The 19,842-nt window shown below is 36.7% G+C and overlaps 1 protein-coding gene across 1 annotated transcript; it reads right to left on the reverse strand.

The window, feature by feature from the left end:
- Positions 1-16,629: 16,629 nt before the first annotated feature.
- Positions 16,630-17,019, reverse strand: LOC131063301 (uncharacterized). Its single transcript, XM_057997082.2, has one exon. The coding sequence runs from the start codon at positions 17,017-17,019 to the stop codon at positions 16,630-16,632; it is 390 nt and encodes a 129-aa protein (XP_057853065.2).
- Positions 17,020-19,842: the final 2,823 nt, after the last annotated feature.

Raw genomic sequence — 19,842 nt, forward strand, 5'->3', positions numbered from 1 at the left:
GCTAGATATGCCTATGTCCTTCGGGCAGGAGAGGAGATAGGCTACTAGCGGGATCTATATTATGGTGTAGTGCCACTAGATCAGCGGGCGAGGAGCTTCTGCAGACCATCACGGACAGCGACAGCTACGGGAGGGAGCCAGAGGAGACAGGCGTCCAGCGGTGGGGTTATGGGTCCTCCACCACCACCAGATAGGGGGGACAGGAGGGATGATCCTGGGGTGGGTCCTTCCAGGGCTCAGATTCTATTGAGGCCAGGCGGCTCCAAGGGAGGGAGTTCATCATAGCCATAGAGGGCTCCCTATGTATCAGTATTGTACCATTTTTGTATGATGATGTAGACACTTGCAAGTGATTGTAGTCATATGATTTTGACATCATTATATCGTGACACTTATGATTATATATATGAGATGATTCATCTTTGCAGTAGCTATATGCATGTGTACCTATGTGATGAGATGTTTAATGATGTATGTTTCTTATGTGATGAATGCTTATGATATGGATGCAAATATGTACATGAGAAAATGCAATATTTTTGTTCTTTTATGTTTTTAATATGTTATGCATATGTGAATGTGAATGTATGGAATGCAGATGAATATGATAATGCAAATGAATATTTACATGATGAGAATGTAAAATGTGCTAACATGTGTTGTGTGGAGGATGTGATGCAATTGTGATATCTATATGTATGTATGGAATGCTTATATGTGGTAATGCAAGTGAAACTACATGAAATGCAAATATTTTTGGTGTGTCATTATACTCAGTCATGTGATAGCAGGCTATGTGGACTCAAGAAGGATGATGGAAGTCAATCAAGAAATGGGGATGAAAGATAGAAGATATGAAAGTGAAAGAGCTTCTTGTGCGTTATCATCATTGAGCTTTATTATGGCAAGTAGGTTATGACAATCGAGGCATATGTTCGACCCAGAAAGTCATTGTACCCATTTGCATGGAGATAAGATAGTCACAAACAAGGAATGCCCCAGTTCATACTAGACTCACAGTGTCCTCATGTCCTTGGACAAGTCATAGCATTACTAAGAGACAATCCACAGATAGCAAAAGAAAAATAGGTGACGATACCCCATCATCGCCTTTCTAGTCAAAGACATCCTAGAGATAAAATCTCTAGTCAGAGACATCCTGGAAAAGCTAAAAGACATGTCACCAAAAAGATAAAATCAAAAGAAAACCAAGACTCGACACCAACATTCACTATAGTCCTCAAGTTTAGTGTCTCTTGTCACTTGTATAAGTCTTATTTGATTGTGGTCACAATTTTTACTTTCACAAAAAGGATAGATTGCACTGAACCATAATGTTGTCTGAGTCTGTTGAAAGATTTGATTTGTTGAAGCCCATTGTTACTACTGTGTCTCATCTGAAACTGACTAAATCCATGCAACTGATACCATATTGCGGAGAAGATGAAACTTTATTGCAGATTGGCGATGGATGTTACTTTATTGCGGATTGTGCGTGGATAGACTGAAAAAAAGTGGAAGAAATTGTACTCCTCGAAACATGTGATGCTCTCAATTCCACACCCATTACGAGACGTAGGATTTTCCTTAGCCACAGATAGGAGCTGATTTATTATGAATGGAAAGGGGTGAAAAGGGAGGTTTTATTATGAATCGCCAACCAATCTTAGGTAGATCAATAACAGGCCATGATGGGAATGGGTAAGTTTATTATAAATGGATAGGTTGTGAGTGTGTGCAAAGTGAAAGGATGAAAGTGAATCTTGAAGGAGGGAGGAGCAATGTCTCTACGCATGGCACTGGTGATCCAGTTTTCACCATGGTACTTGCCTAGGGCACCATCGAAGTGGTTTTCACCATTGGACGAAATTATTTCTCTTTACTTTTTTCGATTTTTCAATTTTTTTGTGTCACAAGGCGTTTGTTTGCCAGGTTTTCACCAAGTAACGATTTTTTTTTTGTATTTTTGAATTAGGATATTTCGAAGAGCTATGTGTAAAACCTGCGAAGGTGCATGCTATTCATAGGATCCTCTAAAGGTTCACCCTCTGTGGTTGAGAGTTGATATGCACCAGATCCATATGCTGCTGTAATGATGTAAGGACCAAGCCAGTTTGGTTCGAACTTGCCCTTCTTCTCTGTGTCTTGCTGATTTTTGGGGTTTTCTCTGAGAACCAAATCACCTACCTCAAATGTGTGAGGCTTGACTTTGTGATTGTAGCTACAACTCATTCGTTGTTGATAAGCCTTGAGATGATTAAAAGTAGTTTGTCTTCATTCATCCAACAGTTCAAGTTCTTGTAAGCGAGAGACCCTGTATTCTTCATCACTGATAATGTTTTGCAAAGAAACTCATAAAGAGGGTAGCTTGACCTCAATAGGCAAGATAGCTTCAGTTTCGTAGACAAGTGAATAGGGTGTAGCTCCTGTAGGTGTGCAGACACTTGTACGGTAGGCCCAAAGTGCAGGATTAAGTTGGATATGCCAATTACGGCCAGCATCGTCGACTGTCTTTTTTAAGATTTTAAGGATTGTTTTATTAGATGCCTCAGCTTGACCATTACCTTGGGGGTAATATGGTGTGGAGAAATTATGGGTAATATGGAAATGGTCACAGAGTTCACGAACATCCTGATTTTTGAAGGGACGCCCATTATCGATGATAATGGAAACAGGAATACCGTATCGACAAATGATATAGTTGAGAATGAACGTAGCAATTTGTTTTCCACTTGCCTGAGAGGCACGACTTTGATCCATTTTGTGAAATACTTTGTGGCAGTGATAATGAATTTATGACCGTTGGAGGATGGAGGGTGAATCTTGCCTATGAGATCGAGTCCCCACTGACAAAAAGGCCAAGGAGTCACAATCGGTTGAAGTTCTTATACTGGCACATGAATGAGGTCTCCATGAAGTTGACACTGCTTACATTTCTTGACAAACTGATATGAGTCTTTTTCCATATTGGGCCAGTAATATCCAATCCTGATGAGTTTCTTGGCTAAGGTAGGACCACTGGAATGTGGACCACATATCCCTTCATGTACTTCACGTAACACTATCTAAGCTTTGTCGCTTTCTAAACATCTAAGAAGAGTGCCATCTAGACCTCCATAGTATAGGACATCAGCTAAAATGACGTATCGAGAAGATTGGTGAATGAAAGTGCGATGTTGGCTATTGGATAGATCAGGAGGAAGGGTATTATCGTGAAGGTATGTGAAAATGGAACCATATAACTGGGACTCAGGACCAATGACACATATCATCTCAATAGGAGTGATTTCATATGATGGAACCAAAAGTTTATCCACCAAGAACTCATAGCGGGTCGCATTCGGAGGTAGATCGATCAGTGAAGCAATTGTAGCCACGGCATCTGCGGCTCGATTCTGCTCTCTTAGTATCTGCTCAAAGTCTATCTTTGTGAAATGTTGTTTTAGGTCATCTACCATTCTTTTGTAAGGCATTAATTTGTCATCCTTTGTTTGGTAATCATCAGTTGCTTGACGGATTACAAGTTGAGAGTCCCCAAAAACACGAAGTTCCTGGATCTTCCACTGAACAGCAATCCGTAATCTAGTTGTTAATGCCGCATATTCTGCTATGTTATTAGTGCAAGGAAATGATAATCGATATGATTTTGGTATACAATCCCCTTGAGGAGTTATAAAGAGGATGCCAACTCCTACCCCATGCTGTGTGTGTGAGCCATCAAAGTATAATTGCCATGGTTTTGCATGTGACACTGTTAAAATGGATTCATTTGGAAATTCTGAAATTAGAGGAACATCATCTATCATGGGAGCATCTGCTAATTGATTTGCAATGGCTTGTCCTTTTATTGCTTTTCTATCCACATACTCGATGTCGAATTCACTCAAGATCATTACCCATTTGGCTAGTCACCCAGTAAGCATTGCTTTATTGAGAAGGTATTTTAATGGATCTATCCTTGCAACCAACTTAGTCTTATGAGTTAGCATGTAATGTCATAATTTTCATGAAGCAAAGACCACGGCGAGACATGCACGCTTAATTGGTGTGTAGTTTAGCTCATATCCTACCAATGTGCGACTGATATAGTATATTGCCTTTTCTTTGCCTTCAGCATCTTGTTGTGCTAAGAGTGCCCCCAGTGCTATTGAAATAGCTAATGTGTACAGTAATAAAGGCTGATCTGGAACTGGTGGCATCAAAACTGGCGGATTCAGAAGATAATCTTTGAGTATCTAGAAAGCCTGTTGATAGTTATAATCCCATTTGAATTTGATGTTTTTATGTAGCAGGTGCTGAAAAGGATTACACTTTTCTGCAAGTTGTGCTATGAATCTTCCTATGGACTGGAGTCTCCCTTGCAAAGATCAAAGTTGACTAATATTTCTTGGTGGCTGCATCTCTAGGATAGCCTTAACTTTTGCTGGATTAGCTTCAATTCCTCTTTTTGATACAATGAATCCCAGGAGCTTCCTGGAGGTTACTCCAAAGACACATTTCTTGGAGTTTAATCTTACTTTATATTTTTCCAACTAATCAAAGATGACTGAAAGTATGTCCAAATGTGTGTCTCTGTCTATTGATTTTCCCAAGAGGTCATGAACATAATCTTCTACAGTAACGTGCATGAGGTCATGAAAGATAGTAGTCATGGCTCTTTGATATGTAGCGCCTGCATTTTTTAGCCCAAAGGGCATGACATTATAGCAGAAGGTTCCCCAAGGACAAGTAAATGCCATTTTGTGTTGATCCTCAAACGCAATCTTTATTTGATTATAACCAGAGAATCCATCCATCAAAGATAACATCACATGACCTACTGTGAGATCAACAATCAAGTCAATATTTGGTAATGGAAAATCATCCTTAGGACAAGCTTTGTTGATGTCTCTGAAATCTGTACATATTCTGATACTCTGATCTGGTTTACTGACAGGCACTAAGTTGGAGATCCATTCGAGATAATCAATTGGGCGTATGAATCCGACATCCAATAATTTCTCAAGTTCTGCTTTGACTAGTAATGCCACTTGTGGATGCATCTTTCTTAATTTGTGTTTCACTGGTTTTGCCCCCGGTTTAACTGTCAAATGATGCATTACCAAATCCAGATCCATTCCAGGCATATCAGCGTATGACCATGCAAAGTTGATTTGTCGTTCTTTGAAGAAACTTATGAATTTTGACCTTTCTGGCTCCGTCAAAGATTGGGCCAGGAATATGTTGTGTGGAACCTCTTCTATAACAATATTTGTTTTGATAGTCCCTTCTACCAACATGGATGACTTTTCCTCATATGATGCTGGGAGAATGTCGAGCCTTCCATCTTCAGGTGCCTCAGAGAATTTTTTGCCCTCAGATACGTCCTTTCTCTTTACTTTTTTGGGATCAGACAGCGCCACAGTGTGGTTTTCGCCATAAGACCCTTGGTTTGTTTTTATTTTTATATTTTTGCAACTAGAAGGCCTGACACCCTCACCGAAATATGCCATGCTATTGAGTTCTATAGTGTATCCCGCTTTATGGTCCCCAAGGGGAAGATCATCTCGTATGCCAAGATAGTCAATAAAAGCTTCATCATTTTGGAATGTGTCAAGCTGTGCAGGTCCTTCATGATCCCAGTCAATGAGTTGGTGACAAACGAGGGGAAGGCCTTTAATGTCTTTGAAGTTAGCGGGGCTAAGAGTGAAGATGCAGTTATATTCAGGTATGTCAAGGTAATTATCAAGGTCATCATTGGCACTCTCCTCATCAGTCTCGATCATGAACGAATCCAAATTATCATCACTAGTAGCGCATTCTGGGACAAGTGTTCTCATTCTATGTGATTTTGATCTAGAACCTAGAGACAAAGACTATATGGGTTCCTCTGGAGTTGTTTCTTGACCAACTTTGAATTTTTCATAAAATTCCTCTTCTTTTGTGGGTTCATCTGGCTCTCTGAATGTCTTGGTGAGCTCATAGACACTAGAGGATTTGTCTGAACCCCATTCCCATTCATGGGAGTCTGTGGAATAATGATTCTCTTGTTGAATTTAGGCATCTTTGATTTGTAATGCTTCTTCTGTCTTTTGAGTTACAAAACCAAGTCCTTTGGAGCGTTCCTTTTTGAATGTCAATTTAGGTTGTAAAGGTTCAATGATGCCTTCCTTTCTTAACCCAAGAGCACTTTTGCCATCATACCCAAATTTTTGTAGAATCTTGAACCCTTTGCCATACTTTTCACATGGTAAACTGATGTGATCTTGTGTATCATTTACAAGGTCTTTGTAAAGCATTTTGTATAAGTCTTCCTCTTCCAGTTCACCCTATTTTTGGAAGATTGTAGGATCCCATTCAAGTGTAATGATAGATACCCGCTTAGTAGGATGTGGTCGTCCATATTCTTTTGGTGAATTCATGACTTGTTGTAAGTACATGGTCTGATTCAAAGTGTATTCACCCATGCCTTTGTCCTAGAATTTGCCCTTAAGTTCACCTTGTTTTGATGTCGAAGGTTTTAATGACTCGGGATCAATGTACGCAGAAGAAGGAACAGCTTCGCGATTACTGGGAATGATGGTCTCAGTTTTTGGTCTCAATTTATTGCACTATATGAATGGATTAGGATCTCCATTAACTATTATTTCAACTCCATTGTGAGGAAACTTGATGCATTGGTGATATGTAGATGGGACCGCCCTCATTTCATGAATCCAAGGATGTCCTAGCAATATGTTGTATGTGAGATCAAGATCTAGGACTTGACAAACCACGTCCTTCGTAACTGGCCCAACTCTGAGAGGTAAGGTGACTTTGCCTTTGGATGAATGCTCTTCATCATCATATGCTTTGATGGTGATTTTGTTTGTAGAATTCACAGCTTTGTCGGAATATCCCAATTGTTTAATAGTGCTCAATGTACAAATGTTTAGCCCTGCTCCTCCATCTATCAAGACTCATTTTATGCGATGCTTGTGTATGAAGGCTTCAATGTGTAATGGTGCATTATGTGGCTGACTTATGGAGGCGTCATCAGCTTCTGTGAATGTAAGGGAGTGTGGAATGGAAAGGTATCCCACCATGGCTTGAAACTGGTCCACGTTCAGATCAGTAGGAATGGCAGTGTCTCTCAAGATTTTGTCAAGAATAGCTTTATGTGCGGGGGATATGCGTAAAAGCTCAAGGATGGAAATAAATGCGGGTGTTTTTCCTAACTGTTCTACAAGGTCATACGCAGGCTTGGTTGATGAAGAAGCAAAGTGAATTTACCTCGACGGGTTGTAACATGACATTTAGAGGTAGGTTCAGAAGAAGATCCAACGCCTTTCAAAACAATCTTGGGTCTCTGGGTAGAATTTTCAAGGGTTTTGTCCTTGTCGATAATGGTAGAGACATAATTGTCCATTGAGATGTGATTGATAGTTGAATCATAGTTATAAGATGCTCTGGTATAGTTGGTTTGGTCATCTGTGGCTTTAGCTTTTCCCTTGTCATGCTTTGGGAATGGTTCCTTAAACATATCATGTTCTTGATTGGATGAGTGTCCTTCAATCTCAATGTCACCTCTATCAATGAGATCTTGTATGATGTTCTTCAGTCGATGGCAATTTCCTGTCTTATGACCCTTGCTCTTATGAAATTCACAATATTCATCATCATTCCACCAATTTGGTTTAACCTTTGGCTCATATGGAGGAAAATCTGGAATTATGATTACCTTGTTCGCCACTAGCTTCTTGAAAACTGACTCAAGTGGTTCTCCCAATGGAGTATACTTCCTCCATGATTTAGAAGTTGTTTGAGTATTCACTTGATTGTTTGTAGAACTTGATCCTGAAAAAAAGAATTTAGGTCGCACTGTATTGGCATCAACAACACCATCATTGACCGTGTTCTTGTTTTTGTTCCAAAATCTTGGCTTATCTTTTCCTTTAAAGTCATCTTTGTTTTCTTTGAATATTTTGATGACTCCTTGTTCAATTAGGACCTTTTCTATCACTAAGCCTTTTTCAATGACGTCCTTAAAGGTGGACAAACAAGCTTTTCTTAGATCATAGCCAATGTCTTTGTTAACATTCTACGTGAACATTTCTACCATTTGTTTTTGTGGGATTTCACAAGAGCATCTGCTGGCTAGATTCATTCATCTTTGTAAAAATGATGCAAAAGACTCTCCCTCTTTTTGCTTGGTGTTGCACAAAGTAGTGACTGATATGTCTGTCTCTATGTTGTATGAGAAATGTTGGATAAATGTCTCTGCTAAGTCACCCCATGACTTAATACCATGTGGAAGTTGGGAGAACCATTCCATAGCTTGATCACCTAGGCTTTGTGGGAATAATCTCATCAAATATGTCTCTTCTGAAGCTACCTCAATGCAAGTTGTGAAAAAATGTCGTATGTGTGCCTTAGGATCCCCTTTTCCTCTATATTTATCAAACTTAGGTGTCACAAAGTGTGTAGGAAAAGGAGGCATTGGAATGCTCTTGTCAAATGGATAAGGACATATGTCTCTCATTGTGTATGTTGGCTTCGGTGTATTTATGTCCTCCATTTTATTTTGTAAGTCCCTGATTTGTTGTTCCAAATTGCTCTTAGGTGGAGATCGACTTCTTGGACCATACCCCATGCTTGAGGCACCAATTGGAGGAGGAGCATGTTGCATATATGGATGATATTGATCATACACATGTTCATATGGAGGAGGTCTGTAATGATGCTACGTATATGGACCACTTGGTATAGATTCATGTTGAGGAATGAAATATCTACTTTGTCCATGTATACCATACTCTACAGGAATGTCATGAGTTTGTTCTAGTGTGTTGTCCCCAAATTTGACACGGGGTTTCCTTGTGTCCAAATTTTGAGCATGCCTTTGAATATCCAATTGCTTTGGTGGTTGATCCTTAGCATTGGTATGTGATTGAGCATATTTTTCTGCATAAGATTTCCATAATGGTCCGCGAAGGTGAGTATCATATGCTTGGCCATGTGTGTATGGGACCTCTGGTTTTTGAAACAAAGATGATGGTGATTCAGGCACCATATGTGGTCCTCTATTGCCTCCACTATTAGGTCTCCTTTGATCCATGGTGGAGTGAGTTTGTTGCAAAGGTCTATTTTCCATTATTTGAGACATGTCAAAATCATGAGGTATCTTGGCTCCACTTTGTGCCATCATTTGTAAGAAGTATTGTCTATCCATCCTCATTATTTCCTCAATCAATCGATTGAAACAGGGATCCATAATGGATTCTTCCACATCTGCTGAATGTATGGAGAAGTTGTCCATATTGTAATTGTGTGTATCATTGTTGTTTGTATTGTCCATGTTCTCAACATTTGGAATGTTTCTATAGGCATCCATTTCGAGTAATGTAGTATGATCAGAATTGAAAAAGATATCATTGTCATACTCATAGGAACTCATGTTTGCGGACTCTTGAGCCTCATTAATTTCTCTCCTAGATTTTTGGGAACGGGTTTCAACCATGAACTAGGTATTGACCAAGATGTGTGAGACTAGATGAAAAATGTAAAGAGTATGGAAGACCAAGAGTTGGATGGAATGTAAATGAATCTGAGGTGTACTTGCAATGTCCAAAATGTGAGACCAAGTAGGTATGTAGTAGAGTAGGTGTGGCTTCCAAAGAGAGGATATTTTCTCTTGATGAGGTAAGTTGACCTTGACTCTAAGTAAGACCAAATGAGACCCAAAGGTGATAGACCTTGATGAGGGACCACTTAGTAAAATGTTGTTGTATGTAGTGTGTTGACAAAGCAAGATGAGGACAAGCAAGTGACCTTTTGACTCAAGTTTAGACAAATGTGAATGTAATGCAAGATGTAAAGCAATGATGGACTGTGTGAGACCCAAAGACAGGTTGAATGCTAGGTGAAAACCTGAAGAGATAACCTAGGAAGCTCAAGAATTCTTAAACTAACTGTGTTTATTTGCTGAACTGTAAAAGTTTTTCAATTTTGAACACAGACGCGCCTGTATATTGCACAGACGTGATTTCCTGATGCAGACGTGGTTCTGCTTAACCCAAACGTGATTCTGAGACTTTGTAAATGCAATGTTGATTCTGGGAACACAAACGCATTTCTGCCCTTCACAGACGCGGTTATACGACACAGACACTATTATATCAGACACAGACGTGTTTCTGCAAAATTTGTGCAATTTTTTCTAATCTGTGAAGTTATTTTGTGACCAAATCTGAATGTTCGATTGTTTTTCGTGACAAGAGGACACAGTGTTGATGAGGACTCAATGTTTGCAAGTGTCTAGACTCAAATGACTCAAAGAAAAGTGTGTTGTTTGATGTAAAATTGTTTTGCATACACTTGAAGACACAAAAGACACAATGTTTTGATGTTTTGGTCTTGAATGTTTTGAATGTTTAAAATAAGTCAAGCACAATTCTTATGGCTGGCCAAGACAATAGTTGTTGATCCCACATGGGGTTTTACCCCCGAGGCTACGCTATTCAGAGCGGATACTTAGATGCTTGACCTCACTGGCTCCACCCTCAACACTCACTTCTCGGGTCAGCCAAGCATCAGTCCCCACGAAAACTCCCCGTGGCGAACTTTGTATCTCTACTAAGAACCGTATGTGTGTGGGCCGCTACCAGAGGTCCAACCTCTTGCCCCAACAACTAGAAGGATTTGGGCTTCTAAAACAAAAAGGTGCTAGTAAGGGTATCCGCTCGTGTGGCCATACATGCAGCACTTTCAGCTCTGTAAATACAAAAGGCTCCTAGCCGGTAGGGGTTACGCCCTACAAATGATCAAATAAATCTGATCAAACGGGTTTATGGGGAGACATAGTGTCGGTATGAACTAATCAACACATGTTATTCATAGTTTTCACCATGAATATAGTTATTTATAGTGGTTTGGAAGAAGATGGCTTTTCTTTTGCTATCACTTGGGTCGTTCTCTCCTCACTAGTGATCCTAATGACCACACGGGGAGACAGGACCTCTAAAGATTTAAACAAAAAGAGCCTATTGCTCAAGACACAAAAGACAATGGTTCAATTTTAGTACACCAATTGAAGTGTTTGCTAATCTATGAAAGCAAGGCACACAATAAAAATCCAAAACCCTTGCCAAGGACCTGCAACAAAGAGTTATTAGTAGTTTGGATTGTTTCAAATGATCACCCCTTCCTGAAGCACACGAGTTAGGTAAATTTTAGATCCAAAAGACTTTGTGAAAATAGGGGTCTTCAACAAAATGATTTTTCTTTCAAGGCAAGCTGCACCAATTTCATTAGCTAGATCTGCAAATGTTAGCTCAAAATAAACCAGATCTAAAAATAAAACCGAACGACTAAAAACTTGAACCAATAAAATCCCAAAATGCAAATAAGTGTACATAGATGCGGTTACCCCAAACATAGACGCGACTCTCTGACGTAGACGCGCTTCTGTGAAACACAGACGCAGTTTTAGAACACAGACGTGGCTTCTGGACACAGACGTGCCTAAAAACACCATAGACACGACTAAAGAACACAGACGTGGTTTTCAGAATCTGCAAAAATAAAATACTGTCGAGGATGTAGACACGATCCAAGATGTCGCAAATGTGGCAGAAAATCATAAACGCGATCCGAAAGTACGCAGACGCGAGAATACCAGAATGCCGTCGAAAATGCCAAATCTGCAACTTCAAAATACAATATCTGCAATAAGGATGTTAAATGCAAAAGGGACAAGAGTCCCACTGGGCGTGCCAAAATGTTTACAACAATAACAATATTGAAAGACTAAATTGATTCAACCACAAAAACCCTAGCCTAACAACAACAAAGATCCACCATAACATATGAAGATTACCTAAGACAATGCAAATCAAATGAAATCACAAAGATTATACCATCACATGTCCAATAGGGTTTGAATCTCCATTCTTCCTATCTCCATTGATCTTGCTTGATATATTTGCTCTCAGATTTTATGTGCACATGAGCTCAACAAAGAACGGAATGTGGTTGTAAGTAGGATCTCATATGAAAAGCGTAGTGTAGTCAAGTAGTCGAGTAGTTAGTTAGGATTGATAATGAAGGAAGCATCTCCTTATATAGAAGACACCATATGAAATGGAGGGCTAAGATTGAGAGGTGTAAAAGGAGGTCAGCTATGATTAGAGGGTAGGTAGAGAAAATAATAAAATAATGAAAAGGGGGTAGCTAGTGTAGGAATTAAGAGATGAATGACATGTGTCATGAGTAGAAAAGGTTAATGAATTAATTAAATAAATAAAGATTTATTTAATTAATAGAGGAAGTGGGATCAATTAAATAAATAAAATATTTATTTAATTTAGGAAAATGATAATTTAAATAAATAAAAGTATTTATTTAAATGAGAAATAAGGCTACAAGAGGATAAATGAATTAATTAAATAAATAAAGATTTATTTAATTAATAGAAGAATTAGGCTAAAGTAATTAAATAAATAAAATATTTATTTAATTAGACATGACAATTTCAGGTGTCTACACCAACAATATATGGTTTTCCCAATTTCGACTCCATATGACCAAGTTATGGCCAAAACAAAAAAAACACCTCTTTTAGGGCACAAAGAGGGTCAAAGAAGAAGGGCCATGCATGTTGACTGTACTACTGACGTCAGCAGCCAAAAATAAAAATCCATTTTTTTTTTTTGACGAAAAAATTCTGACACAAGTACAGGTACGACCGTATGGATTTTCGTGCCTTGAAAAGCTTGCCAATGAAATTTTTTTCCCCTGATGCTCTCATCACCAAAAATAGACAAATTATATATCAAAATTCATGGAATCAGCCTTTTGAATCCAATCCATGAGGTCCTTTGGGCCCAAAATGCTCCAAATTTTCAGGTACTCTCTAGAACAAAGAAAACTCTCAAACTTCAAACCCTTACAAAATGGACTCTATATATCAGATTTCAGGGAAACGAAAGGCAATCGTAACTTTCTCGAGCCTTCTGGAACTAATGGTGAGCTCCAAAATAACCCAAGATGAACAATTTATTGTATAAATACAAATAATCTCCAAAAAAGCGAACATGAATCTTCATATCTAGAGCTCTGATACCATGTTAGAATTCGTGAAATGCGAATCCCACAAGCCCAGTTATCTTCTACAAGAATACCTGTCACACATTAAGAGAAAATTAAACAGGAAAGAGAATTGAAGACAATTAACAATAATTGAATGTATTTCTTTGAAATTGCTTATTGCTTAATTACAATGAAGGATATGACATCCTTATAAAGAAATCTAACTCTAAAGATAGAAATCCTAAATGCTGGATGTTACAAGATAGGGTTGTCGTTGCACCAAAAGATCAACCTCTAGACTTATAGAATCCGCAGGAGGCTATTAAACCATGTCGCAAATCCCCGCAAGGGACGTTGGCCCACTACCAACAATCCCCCTCCTAGCGTCACTCATCGCGGCCTGCATGATTTGAACCTGTGACCAAGCTCTGATACCACCACTTGTTACAAGCTAGGGTTTTCGTTGCACCAAAAGATCAACCTCTAGACTTATATAATCCATAGGAGACTGTTAGACCATATCGCGAATCCCCGCAAGGGACGTTGGCCCACTACCAATAGTGGAGTCTACAAGATAGACTAAGAGTTAAAATAGAATGAATGAATCAGTCATGTATGCACAAAAAACATAATAGACTAATTAATGCATGAAACTCTCGAAATTCTAAACATAGTTTGCTTTTCCTAGTTTGCATTATGCATGGAAATAAATATTATTAATTAATTAATTAAGTAACTAACTAATAAATGCCAATAATTAATTACTAACTAAGGCATCAATTATTTAGTGAATTAATATAATTAAGTGAATAATTAATATATGAATTATTTATTCGAACACTAGCCACAAATCAACAAAGATGTGTCAATTGGTTTGATGGGAGGAAGTTTCAACACAATTTTGTTCAATAATTGTGTCATAATTCTATGCAAACATTTAGAAAGAGGGGTAAATTCTTTTTCTTAAATACTTGGATTAAAAAGGCACGCCTATTGTTGCAATTGCTATGTGGGTATTGTTGTTGTCATTGAACTTGATGAATCCCTTGTTTGGTTTAAACTTCGCAAAAGGTTGTTGAGCACTTTCATTCTTATCAATTGGAGCCATTGAAGGAGATTGTTCAAATTGAATCACTTGAAGTTGATAGTTATGAAGTAATGTGCACAACTAGGTAAAGGAAGTAAACTAAAAAGAGAGAGCTTATCTCTAATGTATTTTTGTAAATTAAAAATGAAAATTCTTTGAACATCTTGATCAAGCATAGGATAAGAAATTTGAGGATACAAATGCTTGTATCTACCAATAAAATCAGTCACTTTTTCTTTAACACCTTGCTTACAATGCATCAAACCAGTCAAAGTAATCTTAGGACCAATATTATTGTGAAATTGTTGAATGAGAAAATTAGCCAATTGTTGAAATTATGTAATTGAATAAGGAGGCAAAGGATAATACCATTGCAAAGCTTTATCCCTAAAATGTTCTAGCAAACAATTTAGCCAAAAGTCTTTAATCATAAGCAAAATCACTACACAAAGTTTGAAATGTTTTCCCATGAGTTACGAGATCACCTTTTCCATTATAAAAATCCAATTGAGGGATTTCCACATGTTTAGGGGGAACAACACAAACAATATCATTAGATAATGGGCTCGCTACATCAAATGTGAACACATTAAACTTTGATTGACTCGTGGAAGCTATTTGTTGTTGCAAGGATGACACGGTTTGAGATAGGCTATTATTGTTGCTTCGGTTGATGGATTGAAATTAGACATGTTGATTGGGATGGAGGAGTAACATTGTTAAATGAAGGAGGAGGTTGAGAATACGGAGGTGGAACACTATGATAGGTAGGTATGTGAGATGATTGGGTGAAAAATGGAAGACTCATAGAAGGAGGGATAAACAAGTTTTGATTAGCAATGTTGCCCCCTTGACTAACATGTGTAGGAATCAAATTTTGTGTGGAAGTTGTCATGATGTTGGATGTGAAATTAGGCACACTAGTGATAGAAGTAGTCATAGGGATTTAATGATTAACTTCACTAGAAGGTTGGGTGTAACCAAGGACTTCAACACAACTTTTCAAAGGCATAAATAAGTGTCAACATTATGAGCAAGGCCATGCAACAAATCAATGCCAACTTTGTTAGAATATTTAATCTTTACTTAGCTTAGGTTTATTTTTATTTAATTTAGGATATTCCTTTGGAATTCCTACATGTAATTTGTCCTCTAGTACATGTGTGAGGACAAGTCATTTCTTTTATTTTCCTTTATTAAGGAATATTAGATTTCCTCCATAAGAGGATGTGAACACATGGCACACACATTTTATGAATGGTGGCATTCATAGATTTGGAGTTACTTTGTAACTCCTCTCCTCATCTCTATTTAAGAGATGCCTCCTCTCTCATTTCTTCTTAATGACAATATTGTAAAGAGCTTCTTGCTCTCTCTCTCTCTCTCATTTTTAGGCATTGCCTCATTCATAATATCACAAGGGGTTTTTCTTTGCTTTTCCCCTTTCAAAAGTTCTTGTGCCTCCTTCTTTACATTTGGGTGATGCTCCAAGGTCTTTGCTTTTCTCATGGTAACTATTACTTCATCATAAACTTTCTTGGATTAATTTTCCTTTCCTTGCTCTTTTATTTCCTCTCATGGTATCAGAGCAGGTTTCTAATCCTTGTTTTAAGTTAACATTGATGAAGGTTACCATTCAGTGGAGTTCACCTTGTTGGAGGCATTCTTGAGAGGAGAAGAAGTTCTTTTACTAATATTTTCTATTGTGCAGGTTTTGGTTTCAAATTTTAATTTTTTTTTTCAAACTTGTTAACAAGTTTGCCTGCAGGTTTAATCTCCTATTCTAGTTAGTTTTTTAAAAAAGGGCTTTGGAAGGCTTGCCGCCAAAGTTCCTTCTTTCTAGTTTAAATTTAATTATTTTTAAAGTTTTGGAAGGCTTGCCGCCAAAACTCCGGTGCTAACTTCTTTTCCTGCATACTTTAGATTTCATATTCATTTAGTTTGGAAGGTTTACCGCCAAACTCAGTCTTCTTAATTTATTTGGTCGGCTTGCCGCCAAAACTAATTTATTATTAAATTTCATTTCTGATTCACTTGCAGATTTTAACTCTTTTTCTTGCTTACAACTATTCTGATTCAATTTGTTTGAATCTGCCATTCAGTCATAACATCTTTATTTGCAGGTGTTATTGATAAATAAAAAGGATAATCTTTATTTAAACTTAAATTTGTTCTTCTTGTATGATTGTATCTGTTTTGTTTTTCAAAGTTCCTTCAAATTTAATATCTATATATCTAAGTCAGTAAGTCTTAGCATTCCACTCATTATTTTTTATAAGGATTGACAGAAAGAAAGATTTAAATAAAGGAAACTTTAAAAACAAGAAGAAGAAGATTACAAAAGAAAATATATTTATTCGAACTTCTGGTAATCCGTTAAATGTTGTAGCATCAGTTCTGTTGGTGTTATAAGCATATAAATCAGAGTCTTCTGTAAAAATATATTTTTTGATCTGTCTCTCTAATCTTTTCCTTTCATAGCAGCCCAACTGTTCTTAATAAATACCAGTCTTGACACGGATAACAGCTAGCGCATTGCTAGCAGAAAGCTTCGACTTACAAAACTGATCCCAGGCATCATTTTTGGGCATTGGTTCTGCCACTTCTTGTGCTTCATGATTAAAAACAAATTTGTCATATACAGCTCGAAGCTCCAAAGCAAGTGTGCGAGCTGCCTCGCATGCTTCAGGAAGTTGATCGCTTAGTTGTGAGGCAGCTATTTGGAGTATCGTGTCTAAGCCATAGTCTCTGATTCCCTCCAGACCCAGCCTCTGAACACTCTTGGATATACACATAGATGCCTTTGCTCGAATCCGTGGATTTTTATGTTTAACATAAGGTTGCAACTTATGCACCAATAGATTAGGAGAAATACACATAGTCATTGTAATCACTGCTTTTTCAGCTGCTTCAGCTACAAACCGCTTGTCTTGACAACTTCAAACCGTATGTATAGTTCTATTACACGTCAGGCGAGGGATTCAAACTGGTAAACTTCCTATCAACAGGGATTGCATCTTTCCGTTGTTAAATGTTTTTTTTCTGTGCAGAGTTTACTTTGGTGGCTGTGAAGCATTATAATTGAGAATTATTTCTTTGTTGTGCTGTCGAGAATCTTTTATATCCAATCAATATTTAATAGAAATCATTCGTAGTGTTTTGTTTATGCAAATTAAGTCTTTCAGATTTCTGCATGGAGGTTAAGGTATCCTTTAATGATCATTTTCTACTGTAACTTCCCTGTGCTGCACTGTATATTCCCTGCAAACTTATCATAACCTGCAAAAACGTTTCTGTCACCTGTGCCTCTGCATTTTCTACAAATCAGTAACGCCTCTGCCTTTCATTTGAGGCGTTTCTTCATATTAATAAGTTCTTTTCTTATTAATCCACACATTAAAAACGTTTATACATATTTTTAATATATATAAAAACTTTTTTTTAAAAGATTTTTAAAACAAAAAAACAATTTTTTTAATTATATAAACCTTGTTTATATAAATAGTTTTTTTTTAATTAAAAATTTAAAGTTGTTTTAATATAGTTTGTTTAACTAAAATTTAAGTTTTTTAAAATTTATTATTACAAATTTTTATTTTATTCTACTTTCATAAATATTTTTAAATATTTTGTTATTTTACAAAATAAAATAAAATAAAATAAAAATTTTTGTTAATCAAATTTGGTTAGTTTTTTAATCAAGGAGGTTAAAAAAAAATTTATTTTTTTTATCCAAGAGGGCATTTTTTTTTATTAAGCATAATTTGTTCATTATTTTGCTATCATGTCTACATTAATTCCAGAAATTAAATTAAATAGTTCCAATTATCATTCTTGGAAAACACATATCTCGTTTATTTTTTGTTTCAAACACCTTTTGGATGTTGCGACTGATAAGACATTTGAACCCGCTACATCTGCTCCTCAAGCCGACCTAGATAGATGGAAGGCTCAAAATGACGAAGCACTTGGTTTAATTGGTATTTCAATGGTTCCTGATTTGTATGTTTTAATTGGACATTGTACAAAAGCGCATGAAGCTTGGGAAATTTTAAAAACCACTTATGATAGCTCAAATGAATCCCGAAAAATTCAACTTCAAGATCAACTTGAAGATCTAAGGTATACAGATTTTAAAACTATGGATGAATTCTTATTAAAGTTTGATTCTGTTAATAGTCAATTAACTGGTTTAGGAGTTACTCTTGCTGATTTACGTTTAATTCATCTCATTCTCAAACAATGTCTTCCTCGTCAATTTCAACAATTTATTATGAATATTCATGCTCAACTTGCTATTCCTAGCTTAGCTACTCAATTAACATATGATATTTTTCGTAATTTATTGCGTCAAGAGGAAGCTAAATTAATTCAATTTGGTACTCTTAAAAGTAGCGAACATGCTTTTATGTCTAAAAATCAAAATCATAATAATAACTTTAGATCCAACAATAATAAACATAATCATAATCATAATAATAATCATCATAACAATCACAAATCTTCTAATTATCAATCTCATTCTAAATCCTATCATAATAATTCTCATAATAATAATCATAATAATAATCACAATAATCAAAGGAATAATTCTCAAACAAGACCCCATTGCACATATTGTGGGAAAGATGGACATATTACTAATAATTGTTTTAAGAAACAAAATGGTAAAAAGCCCATGAATCAAAATAATCAAAATAATCAACATAAACCTCATTATAAGAAGGGTAATAATAATAATGGTAATTCATCTCGTCATGCATTTACATGTACTTATAATGTTTCTCAACCACTTGAGTGGATTATTGATTCTGGTGCATCTCAACATGTTACTTCTCATAAAGAATGTTTTGAATCTTTGCATCCCGATACTTCTAATATTCCTGTTCAATTAGCTAATAATCATAGTTGTAAAGTTGAAGCTATTGGTGATGTGAATGTTCCTAATGGGAAATTACATGATGTTCTTTATGTTCCTGAATTAAAATCAAATTTGATTTCAGTTCCTAAACTTTGTCAAGATTATAAGATTAACTTTTATAGGGGCGTATGTTATATCATTGATCCAAACACTAATCATGTTATTGCTACTGCTAAAATGGATAGTGATAACTTATTCAAGTTCTATGAATTTGCTCCTCCAAAGTATTCTTTGCTTACTACTGTTGATTTTACTATATGGCATGAAAGACTTGGCCATCTCAGTTCTGATTATATTTCATTGATGCAAAAAGCAAATATGGTTGATGGATTGCCTACTATTGTTCCTTCTCAAATTGTTTGCAATGGTTGCATGAGTGGTAAGATGCATAGGGAACCCTTTCCTCATGGTCAATCTTGGAGGGCATACACTAAATTGCACCTCGTTCATAGTGATCTCTTGGGTCCCATGGAGAATCCCTCCATCCAAGGTTCAAGGTATGCACTTACCTTTGTTGATGATTTTTCCAGAAGAACATGGATATATTTCCTTCATAGTAAGGATCAAGTGCTTGATGTTTTTACTGAATTTCATATGTTTGTAGAAAGGCAATCTGGTTCTAAAATTAAGATTCTTCGTACTGACAATGGAAGAGAATATGTCAATAATGCATTTAATGCTTATTTAAAATCTTTTGGAATTAAACATGAGCTTACCGTTCCTTATACACCACAACAAAATGGTGTGGCAGAACGGAAGCATAGGACAATTGTTGAAATGGCTAGAT

This window comes from Cryptomeria japonica, chromosome 3 (assembly GCF_030272615.1).
Source record: "Cryptomeria japonica chromosome 3, Sugi_1.0, whole genome shotgun sequence".
Lineage (NCBI taxonomy): Eukaryota > Viridiplantae > Streptophyta > Pinopsida > Cupressales > Cupressaceae > Cryptomeria > Cryptomeria japonica.